Source organism: Xiphophorus couchianus, chromosome 21 (assembly GCF_001444195.1).
Source record: "Xiphophorus couchianus chromosome 21, X_couchianus-1.0, whole genome shotgun sequence".
NCBI lineage: Eukaryota > Metazoa > Chordata > Actinopteri > Cyprinodontiformes > Poeciliidae > Xiphophorus > Xiphophorus couchianus.
Window position 1 is genome coordinate 13,032,876 of NC_040248.1, and position 12,127 is coordinate 13,045,002.

The 12,127-nt window shown below is 38.3% G+C and overlaps 1 protein-coding gene across 1 annotated transcript; it reads left to right on the forward strand.

Annotated features, from left to right (window-relative positions):
* Positions 1 to 5,874: 5,874 nt before the first annotated feature.
* Positions 5,875 to 12,127, forward strand: pi15a (peptidase inhibitor 15a). The gene is made up of 6 exons (XM_028005855.1): positions 5,875 to 6,063; positions 6,156 to 6,462; positions 6,846 to 6,964; positions 8,957 to 9,089; positions 9,182 to 9,297; positions 10,714 to 12,127. Exons 2-6 carry the CDS (start codon positions 6,190 to 6,192, stop codon positions 10,847 to 10,849), a joined length of 777 nt encoding a protein of 258 aa, XP_027861656.1. The 5' UTR covers positions 5,875 to 6,063; positions 6,156 to 6,189; the 3' UTR covers positions 10,850 to 12,127.

The window sequence follows — 12,127 nt, forward strand, 5'->3', positions numbered from 1 at the left end:
TTTTCTTCTTTACTCTTCTTCTCGTACCGACACAGGAGAAATGTGGGTCTAGTGCCCCCTACAGGACATTCTAAGAACTAACAAACAAACACATTAAACATACAGACAGATCAGCATAGTTTATGGGGGTTACAGTTTGTATTGCTTATTTTGGCTTCCACAGCTCAGTCTGGTTTCCCTGGTGATAGTTTTTGTTTCTCCCTGTTATAAAATAATAATAATAAAAAAACACATCATAAAAAGTCTTTGCTCCAATGTTAGACTTTGTTGGATTTTTCATGTTTGCCTGTCTCTCTCAGGTGACATCTGAACTTCTTGAGAAACATCTGAGTGTGACCACAGCCCCGTCTCTGTCCAGTTTAACAAGGCGCTGGATTCAAAGATGGCCGTAAATGTCTTATAGATGGGTGAGAATATGTGGGAGCAAAGGAATGTAACATGTTAAAAATAGATACATACACACTGTGAGTGACTTATTCCAGAGAAATAACCTTTTTCTCCCTCACTCTGTCCCACCTAGCAATCCTTTAGTGTTTTCCTCCACATTGTAAACAGTGTTATGAAAACAAATTGAGTTTCATTGTGTGTGTTCTGCTGACACTGTGGCTAATGGTTCTCTGAAGTACTTTACAGGTTCTTGTGTGAAATCAATGGCGCAGGGGAATATGTTAGGGGTTAGAATATGTAGCTAGAAGCTATTGGGTTAGAATCTTGTTTGCATATTCTCCTAGTGTATACGAGTTCTCTCTAGGTACTCCAGCTTCCTCAAATAATCAAAAAAACAAAAATTTTTAGTTAACTAGTTACTCTAGTACCAAGTGTGTGCATGAATGGTTATTTGTCTAGAGTGTCTCTACTTTGTGATAGACTGGCAATCTGTACAGGCTGTACCCCAAGTCTTTCCCAATGACAGCTGGAGTTGGCTGTCCTTGAGCTTGCCTTTATTGTCTTCAGGCCTGTTTCCTCCCTGTGACAAAATGCTGGGGAGAAAGTTGCCCAATCCACAGAGCAGTCAAACAGCAACCAGTCTTGCAGCTTGGTTTCTCCTGACAACAGAAGGGAGAAACATCCAGCGTGCAGTACATCTTCGACAATCATGTTTGTGGAAGGTGCTGTTCTTTAAACATCCGATGGTAGTTCAGAGTTCAAAAACACCAGCTGTGGCTAGTCTCTTTCTTGCCAATCCAATTTATTGAACAAAAAGTTGTCATATCTTCAATATAATAACCAGCAACTAGTTGTTATTAGAAGTGTATTGCTTTATGTACAGCTCAAGCACAAATAATATCCAAACTAAGGCTCACAAAGGCTTCAATTTGAGAATGTTTATTGACCAAATTACTATTATTAATTCTTGGACAGCAGCTTACTACTGAACTTATTTCAGAGACAAAGAGCTGAACTATTTTCACACAGTTTTTTTTCACCGTTCAACCTGCTGTGAACGTAGCAGACTGTGTGAAACTTATGGGAGTTGCTGTGTAACTCTATATTCAAAAGATAAAATGTTTAACAGATGTGTGTGGATGAAATCAGCCTGGCCGACCTGATGTTAGAAACTGGGCTTTTTACCAATGTAAACCCCTCTGTTAGCCCCTCTGCCAAAACAAAAAGACATCACTATTTCACTGTACTAACCATGGCTTCATGGTCACCTTTTACGAAATCTCAGAACACTAATCAACCCTTTGTTGGAGGGGACAACTGATGCACAAAAATAGTGTATTTAGTAAGTGTAAAGGCATCACAATAAGTTGGTTGTTACATATATGACCTCCTTTTTGTAAACAAAAGAGAGGAAACCCCTTAAAGCCTTGACCCATCAAAGCATTGTGACACAAAAGTCACTATAGTAAAATCAATATTCTAAGCATAAAATCCAGTGTGTGTGTGTTTGGTAGAGAGATAGAACCAGCACTATTTACCCAACTCTAATAGTAAGTTTTAGGGTGAAAGTTAGTCTCTTTCACTCTAAAACTGGAGATGATGGATATTTTCTTCTTCCACTGTCAACAAGCAGAAGGGCTAAAATTGTGTAAAAGGCAGTCCACAAACTCCACATATTAGCTTGAAACCTCCCTCCAGGCATTTTATAATTCTCATCTGTTCCCATAACCACACAATCATCAGAAAACAATACTAATATCTTAGAAAGTTAATTATTGTAAAGTCAGTCCTGCCTATACTTTAGTGCCGTTCTATCATCCTTCTGAAACCCAAGAAAGTTTGCATAATGATGGTGGCAACTCTTTTGTCTTTTCTGATCATTTTTTCCTGCCGTCTTTAGGAATGAAAAGGATATTCATAGAAAGTTGAGTGGAGGGAAAAAAGTGCTCCAGCAACAAGTGACACAGTCTTAAGACGATTGACTAGTAAAATTAATTTAAGACTCTGAGAGACCTTCACAAGGAATGGACTGAGGCTGGAGTCAGCTCATCAAGAGCCACATGGGTGACAGATGTCACTTTCTAAAATAATGGTCATTTTTTGCTAATTTTTCTTTCTTTTGACAAAAAAGACATGATGATTTTTGTAACAACAACAAAAAAACACTTTTAGAAAAATAAAAGTGATTTTTTTTCCCTAAAAGTGTAGTCTTTTGTCACTTTTAGACAAAAGACTACACTGGTCCTCATTATAGGTTTATATCTTACCTATACTTTATCTTTAGGTACAAAATGCACACAGTGTCCTATTCTTTTAAAATCTTGCCCATTCCATTTGGTTTAAATCCTTCCTGCATCTCATTTTTTAACCATTCTTGCCATCGAGAAAACCAGTGAAACACTTGCTGAGTCTGGATGTTTCATGTCTCTTCCCCTCTGCTCACCACTGCACCTCATTCCCTCTGCTGTATTGGCATTGACTCTTGGTTCAGGGAGGCCTCTGGAGGGGGAGAGCGCAGAGGGAGACTTGAAACAATATATTATAGGTAAATAAATGCTCTGTCTGAAAAAGAATGCCTTCTCAAAACACACTGAAGCCTTCTCAGAGAAGCATGCAACCCAAATAATGCTCTAATTATTCCTCTGATAATATGATAACAGCTCTTCAGCCCCTCTTGGAGTCACTGGGTTCACCAGAGAAACGAGGAGCAGCCATCTGAGACAGACGGAGAAGATCATCTAGGGCCTTGGAGAGACTGCACGTGAGGATTTTGTGTGTGTCCATGCATCTGTTGGAACAAAAGAGGGAGAAATACTCACTTTTGATGTACAGTATTTCTGCTTCCAGCTTTTCCAGCTGTAGGGGAACTTATTTAACCGCTGTTTAATCTTGAATCTGAAGCCACTGTCTTTGACAAGGGCTGGGAAACAGGTGTCCTTTCAAACTTGCAAAGAAATGTATACCTTTTTTCACATCTTAACCTTTTTGGAAGCACTCAATTTAATACAGGTTATTGTGATTTTAAGCTGTCAACCTATAAAAAAAGTGCCATGCACTGGGGAAAGAAACTGACAAGGTCTACAAATGAAATAATAAAAGTGTGATATTTGCCTCCTAATCAGTTCCTTGTAGCTGTGGCTGCATGGACAAAAATGTTGTCCACAGCTCTGACCAGTTTCCTGTCCCTGCCAAAGAATAACATCTCCACAGCATGATACTGCCACTGTCACGTTTCCCAATTTGGGGATGGTTTTTTATGGAGATGATCAGATTTCCAACAAAGTGCTTCGTCAGTCAAGAAGTGCAACTTTGGTCTGATCTGAGACCAAAATTCTCTTCACACGTTTGCTGTGAAGATTAGTTTAATCTTGAAGTAAACTAAAACCATGTCGTCAGTAAGTATGACTAGCTTGGTATTGATTTCCATGCGGTAATCAAACTAGTGGGTAATATTTCTGCATCCGCATATTTGGCTGGTGGTTGATAATAGATCCCAGATGAGAGGATCAGGCAAAGTTCTGAGCAGATGCGGCGTTTGCATAGGTACACTGAGAAACCGGGAAACACAAAGCTCCTTAATCAGTCCAGCAGGACGGCAAGTTGTTGGCAAAAGTTCCTATCAGTCAATAAAACACTGATAGCCAAGTTTGAAACTTTTAATGTGTGCAATCCATTAAAAAACACATTTATCTACTACTATCTACTAGTTATAAATATTTTCATAAACTGTTTTAAACAATCTTTGACTAAAGGACATCCCTGCATCATATCAGTCAAAGTATTTGGTTTTGGTTTCTGAAGTAAGCATATTCAACACATTCGTCATGATTTATGCTCTGTCTGCATGTGAAACTCTTAGTAAAGCAATACTGAGGAAATGCAACAGTTCAGAGCGGGAGCTGAAATGGATAGAGGGAGTGAAACCGAGGAGAAAAGTCTTTGCCCCGCTCCACCCTTGAGTGATATATATTCCCCTCCACTGCAAATCCAGCACCTGAAAAGTTCATCACTTCCAAGAAGGTTTTTTTTATTATTATTATTTGGGAAGGCAACAGTCTTCTCTGTATCAAGAAAGAAAGAGAAAAAGAGAAAAGGGAGAGCAAAAAAAGGAGGGGAGGGAACGTTGCTTCTGCGTCACGTTACTTTAATTTCTTCTCCAGCTGCCAATGAAAACCATGAGAAGGTTTTTTTTTCTTCTTGCTTGGCTTAGCATCCTTGCCTTGGCAAACAGCACAACTAAAACCACACTTTGAACAAGTGTAATCTTTATACTGTACAGCATGTGACAAAGAGGACTTGCATTGATTTTACTTGTAAAATAACTTCCTTCCATTTCCACATCCCGATCAATCTAGGTGAAACATTCACTAATCTACACAAGAAGCTGGTGTGCAAGAACAAAACCTAACCTGCATCTACATGATAAAATGTTGACATGCAACCTTTTGTATTACCTTATTAACACAAAGTATGTCAAGATGGTGAGCAGAGTTGCACCACGATGCAATTAAAGTAATGTGTCAGTTGTCCTGTTTGCTTACTTGCATGTTCAGTCAATGGCAATATGCCAATGTGGTTTGCACATTCTAAGCACTCTGAGAAATTTATGGCTCTTCACTTGTTGGATGACGTTGAAGTGGAGATTCATGGTTCACAGAGTTCATAATTTCTAAATAATTTAATGGGCTATTCCAGTGTTTCTTTTTGGAGTCCAGACTCCATTCGACCATGTCTGGCTGAAAATTATAAATGTTGGGATTCATTTGATTTGTATAATTCTGCATCAGATATATATATATATATATTTATTTTTAGAACCAATAGGTCCTGTTAGGTTCATCCAGTTATCGTTTTATTGTCTATACCCACTTATTCTTGGGTTATGGGGGACTTGACTTGCAACCCTATTTCTTTATTTTAGTCTGTTACTTTTGACAAAAAAGTAGTTGAGTAATCTTGAGTAATCAAGTTGAGTAATCTTTTTTTTATGTACATTATTGGAAATTGACCAAATATGTGACCATATTAGTTATCAAGGTATAAATATACATATTACTTTAGAGTTTTCAGTCAGAATAGAATTGTTAGTTTGTTAAACTCAAACACATGTTCACCTGAGTGAAAATGTGAAAGCACATTTTTTTTTTAAAAAGAGGTAAACTTCATTTCCATGCCTAACGATGACTGAAAACACAAGAGTTGAAGACATGCATTACATATCAGATGAGATTAATGTTTCAGTTATACGCTTGTGCCTGTAAAATTCAATGAACCAAACCAAAGGATCAAGTTGTGCACTATAATGTTTGTCTTTGTGAGCTTAAGCAACACCCCTTTTGCTCATTTTCAAGAAAATATCATTTCATCATCTTAAACAAGTTTTCTAGGAAGTTTAAACGTAAAAAAAAAAAAACACTAAAAAATGATGCTGCGTCTCATGTGACAAGGAGGGGCTGCGTTTTACCCCTGAGGCAAGCGCACTTCCTCCACTGTCCACTGCGGGAATAGACTATATAAACCTGCAAAAACGGACTCTTCCTGATACACTTACAAAGTCTGCAAAGAAGCAATCCATCGCTGCTTTGTCTCTCTGCGATCCGTCACAGAAGCTTTAGGAGTGATACTGCTCTGCCAACGCTGGCAAAGCCAACAGGAGGTCGCGACGCTCTATAAAAGGTAAAATATTTTTAAATCTTCTTTGCTATATGGCATCATAAGCTTGTCTGGATGCCTCGGATTAAAATCTTGCTTTGTGGGTTTATTTTCAGAAACATTCCATCTGCAGTTTCCTTGAAATCCAACATGAAACTCCAGTTATTTGCCACAGATTTACTACTTCTGTGCATATCTTGGGGAGCAAGTGCGCTGGCAACGAGCATACCTGCTGCGTCAACGTTCGCGCCAGGTGCCAACATCACCGGGCTTGGCGCGGCGCGCGGCCACGGAGAAGGCGAAACAGTTTCCAAAACCAGAAGGAAGCGGTATATTAGTCAGAATGACATGATTGCCATCCTCGATTACCACAACAAAGTCAGAGGCAGAGTGTTTCCTCCCGCCTCCAATATGGAATACATGGTGAATCAAAGCTTTCATTCAAACATTTTCTTCTTTTAGTCCAAGCAGGACCAGCCTATGAAACTGGTTGCAAACTGGCAGTAAAACCTGGACAAAACAGCAGTGATAAATTAGACATTACAGTAAAAAAAAATTGTAGTTTCAATGCAGATGTTATTGTACCTGGAAACATTTCTTCCCTGTTCCATTATCTGCAATTGAAATATAACAGTATTGTCTTTTCCACTGTTTGAAATTCTGGTATGTCCTCCAAATCATTTCCAATGAGTGTCATAAGACAGCACTATGGGATTGCTTTAAGAATTAATCTAGAGAAAACCCTTCTTAATTATTTTGGATTTCTATGATTGATTTCTTTGCCTCCAATATATGACTGTGTTTAGGTGTGGGATGAGACTTTGGCCAAAACAGCAGAGGACTGGGCACATGCTTGTCTTTGGGAACATGGACCTCCTCATCTTCTCAGGTTCCTGGGTCAAAACCTCTCAGTCAGGACAGGACGGTGAGTGACCTTAGACTTCTCTTAGCTCACATCTGCTGCTCCTCTCAGGATGGAACGCTTTCTCAGCAGTAATGGTCATTTTATTGTTGCCTCCTTCTTGGTTCTCCTAAAGGTTTGTGAACTGTGACCTGCAGACTGCTGTAGGAATGCTTCTGTGACCCTTTCTATAAACAAAACAAAACAAAAAAATATGTAGTTTTAGCCATGACCCATGAAGACGAAAAGCCCAGGCCTGTAGTCGGTCTTGAGTTTTCATTTGGTTACCTCCATGTGAGCCTAAACTTTCAGATTTTATTGAGATGCAGCACAAGTCCAACATTTTAAGTAAAACTAAAAGTCAACAATATTTTTGTTGTTATCTGTTTCTACATGCCAAAACACCAGATAACGTTTAAAGTGACAGTAGTCACATAGACTTTCTGAATGATATTTTATGTAAATAAGCAGTAAAAATGGTGCACTAAAGTAGAAGTAGTCATAGTAATTCATATTTCAACTATTAATCCACAAAGCACTTGTAATGTGCGTGGGACGCATTGGCTGGGCTAGGAGTGGCTAAAGTGTAAGACACACCTGATCTAATTTGGCATTCAACCCAATTTTTAATCGGACCGGATGACATATGTACCAATTGGAACCTGTTAGAGTTAAAGCCAAGACACATTGTTTGGGTCCAACTCTTCACATTCAGATCTGATTTTTTTTTTTTTAAGATGCAGGCACCAATTTGATCACTGAGGACTATTTTGGTTGGACAGTCAGAGACAGAGTTTTAAGGAATCACTAGTCCTCTGCGAGCCTCTTTTAACTTTAGTGTTTTCTAATTGCTGCATACATCCAACACAATTTTCTTTTGGATGTGATGCCAAATCAGAAACCAGTTCTATCTTGGTCAGAACTATACATCAGTCTGACAGGAATGTCATGAGTGTCACAGAAAGTGAGACACGTGGAAAAGTAAAATGCATATGCTTTAAGGGAATATACAAAGTAAATTTTTTTACTCCCATAAAATCAGCATACTGAGTGTGAGGAGCTCAAAAGTACAGAAAAACATTTAGGAGTGAAACGGCAACTTTGCTTGAGGTTGTTCAAATGGCAACTGTCAGACCAGTTTGTAGTTATGCTGTCTGAATTTTCAGTAGATATTCTTGTGTGAATACTCAATCTTGCAAGTATGATCAAGAACGCTCCATCGAGTCACAGCGTTTTTATCAGGATCAGAGCATGGAGAGTCGGACGCAAGTGGTGTATCTTGACCTTAGGCCACCTGCTCTCTCCTGTTCAACTTCTTTCTGTCAAAGACCACCTAGACATGATTGCAGTTCAATCATCTCTGCTGCATTTACTTCAACTTAACCATGAACACTTGCACAGTTAAACTAGAGTGTGTTATCACCCCATGTCTTATCATGGGGTGATAACACATGGTGTGTTTTATCACCCCATGACACAAGCTAAACATTATGAGATGTCAAGGAGACCGACATTATCTTTTTTAGTTTGCAGCAGCCTACACTAGCAGTTCACTTTGTTGTTTATGTTGGAAGCACGTGGTGCTGTGATTTGTCTAGGTAAACAGGAAAACTCAAAGTGGAGTTTTAGCTGGATAAGTATTTTCAAATGAATCAGTTCCACCTGATTGATAGAAGCAACAAAAAAAGCACAGAGGGAAATTATATTCTACTGTAAATGAGCAGGGCTTCTAAGATATGCTTTTCAAATGTGAGGAGGACACGTCTGCTTCACACATAAATATTGCGACGCCCATGTATTAACCATAAAATCACAAAGTCAGTGTTTGTTAACATAAAAACAATAAGGTAATGTCTCAGATCAGGTCAGATTAGATCAGATGTGACAGGATGGGATTAGATGGGATGAGATTAAGGGGTTTGGGAAGAAAACACAGAAACCAAAATAGCAAATCATTTACAAACACTCCAAACGCTAAATGATCACACATTCAGTTTGTCTGTATTCTGCTCGCAGCTATCGGTCCATCCTCCAGCTGGTGAAGCCCTGGTACGATGAAGTGAAAGATTACTCATTTCCATACCCCCGTGACTGCAACCCAAGGTGCCCTCTTCGATGCTATGGGCCCATGTGTACCCACTACACACAGGTACAAAGATATCTATCAATCTTTTTTTTTTAAACTAGTAAAACTCCTGCAGCTATGATTGTAATCAAATTCTTTCTCGTTGATTTTTGTAGATGGTATGGGCAACATCTAACAAAATCGGTTGTGCTGTCCACACATGCCACAATATGAATGTATGGGGTGCTGTGTGGAAAAGGGCAACATATTTAGTCTGCAACTATTCACCAAAGTAAGTACACTGTACATCGGTGGGGGGGGGGGGTTATATTTCATAACCTGATTTAGGGTTTATTCACAGTGCAGAAAGTCTTTTTAATTTATGAAGTATGCCCATTATATTCTGTGCTGAGTTATAAAATGCCACCCATGGTGATGAAGGGTAACCCGCATTACCAGAGGAAAATGAAGAAAATGCAGGGCCAAACTTGTGACTCACTCATGATCTGGTTTGGAACATACAGTACAGAAGAGATATTTAATTTAGATGTAATCCCACTTTCCTGTCAGCAGAAGTCACTGTTGTCACATTTAAAAGGTTCAACATTTGTGAGTAATTCCTGCTTGACATGCATATAATGAATGAATGAGAGGTATTAGAATACAGTTCCTTTTTATTTTTAGTTGGGTCTTTTTGCCAAATGCATGGGTCTGCAACTGAAGTCCTCAAGTGCCACTGTCCTGCGATGTTTGGTTGCTTCCCTGCTCCAAGACGCCTGAATCAAATGAATGGTTCATAACTAGACCCTTGAAAAACTTGCTGACATGTCAAGGAGGTAATTTGGGTTTGCTGAAGAAGGGATGGATCCAGATATTTACATATTAATTGGGGGAAGGAGATGGTGTTGCAGTGTGGGCTGCTCTCTACAGGGGATGGTGGCTGATGATTGTAACAACACTGTCAGCAACATAAACTGTCCTAAAACGAGACCACAATTATGACTGTTAGAGTTTGCAATAAATAATCTTTCTATATCAAAACTGCCCAAAAGCAGAACATGTGCAGCATTTCTGCTCACAATAACTGCTATTTTCAGATAACTGATCTAAAAGTTTTTCTTGCTTTTTAAACCTTTTTTTTTTTGGACATTTTGTGCTTACACTTTCTGTTCCTTGTAAGTGTTTCATACAGGAAGATCTTCAGCGTGCATCACCTCCTTCCTTCACTTCGAGCGTAAATACACCTCTGCATATCTGTAAGAAAGATACAGCAGGTCGGATATCAACCCCTTAGGGATTTTATCAGAATCTCACTTGAAAAATAAATCCTCAAGTAAACATTTTATGAAGATAGGGAACATCTTTTTGCTACAAAAGGTTCTACTCTTAAATAAAAGGCCTAACTCTTTAGGCAAACTATTAACATTTTTGCTTGTGTGTCTAATAATAAAGTAGCTCTTTTTTCAGAGAATGTTTTCAGTTTTGTTCATTCAACCTTGTCTATTTTAACCATTGACTGTACAGTTGTTTGATTCATTAAAATTATGTATTATTCAAACATACTTGCAACAAAGGTGCTATAGGCAACCAAAAGACGTAAGTAGTGGTAATAGCTTGATGTTTGATGCAATATCAGCTACTTTTACACACTACTTTTATTGCCTTTTTGTAACCACTGTATTCACTGTGAGTGTTTTTGGCTTTTTAGGGGTAACTGGATTGGAGAAGCTCCTTATAAAGTTGGCGTCCCATGTTCCGCCTGCCCTCCCAGCTACGGGGGATCATGCAGCAACAATATGTGCTTCCCAGCTATCAAGACTAACTACCTGCACTGGTTCAAATAAACACAACCAACATGAGCCGACAACCCACAGTACCACAAAGACATTGTTTTTTTTGTTTTTTTAATCAAGTAAGGATTTGCACAACAGTTGAGCAAAAATGCTTTTCTGTATATATGGGCTTATTTAAGGAAAGACGTATACAACTGAAGGCACCTGATGATTTTAGTGACTTGTGAATAATCTGTAAATGAGTCATGTTCTCTTTTGTCAGTTTCCTACATAAATTAGAAATGATGAAATACATAAATATATTTATATGACAAATGGGTCATTTTAACAGTGCTTACTTCATGTGGTATTAAAACCCATTGACAATGTGGTAATTAAGGACCATAGCAGCCATCACAGCTCCTCATTTCAGTTCACTTTGGTGCTACAGGTATCACCTTCATGATGGGTGCTCTGCCTACACAAAAATGTTTTGATCAAACAGGACCAAAGCGTTTGACCTTAGAGGGGAACCTCCACTCGCAGCGTTTTCATGCCAACAGTGACTTGCCAAGTTCACTAATTTATCATAACTTGCCGGCTTTAGGTTGAGTTGTCTCGGATTTTTAAGCTAGGCCTACCTTTCTGTCACAATCCAGTTCTGGCTTCAGTCTCTTGTGACCATGGTGCATGCATTAAATAAAGCTGACTGGAAAGACATAGTTTTGTAGGCTGATGTCAGCTCAGGAAAACACTTGTGTTTTGAAAGACCTCCTGAAATATGAAGCAGTACATTTTCAGTTTTAATCTGCACTAATTCACCTCAATGTCATATCAATGACAATCCTTTGGGGCATTTCACAGATTTTATTCACATATTTTGTATTTATGTTAGACATAAGTCTGACACATATCTGCTCTGTGATAACATAATATATCACCATGTAAGTTTACTGGTTTATTACATTCCTTCATGTGTATTGATGTTGTTTATATTTTGATATGATCACTCATTTAGGATTCAGGCACTCAAGTGCACCTTAATTGTTTGTAAATTTCTAAAATAGCAAAAAAATAAAACAAGTGTTTTTTGAATGTGTACATAATCATACCTTGACTATGTTAAAAAAAAGGTTAAACCGTAAGTTATTCATTTTTGTATGTTTAAGTTATATTAATTTTGTATTGTTTCGTGAAATGGTAGCATATATTCGACATACTGAAGAGTACAAAAATAGGAAGAATCACATTTTCAGCACTGACAGTTTTTAAATCAGCAATGATATTAATGCTGTAATGTCAGTTTTTTATGTGTCGGACTTGTATTAAAATGTTTAATTTTATCGTTCA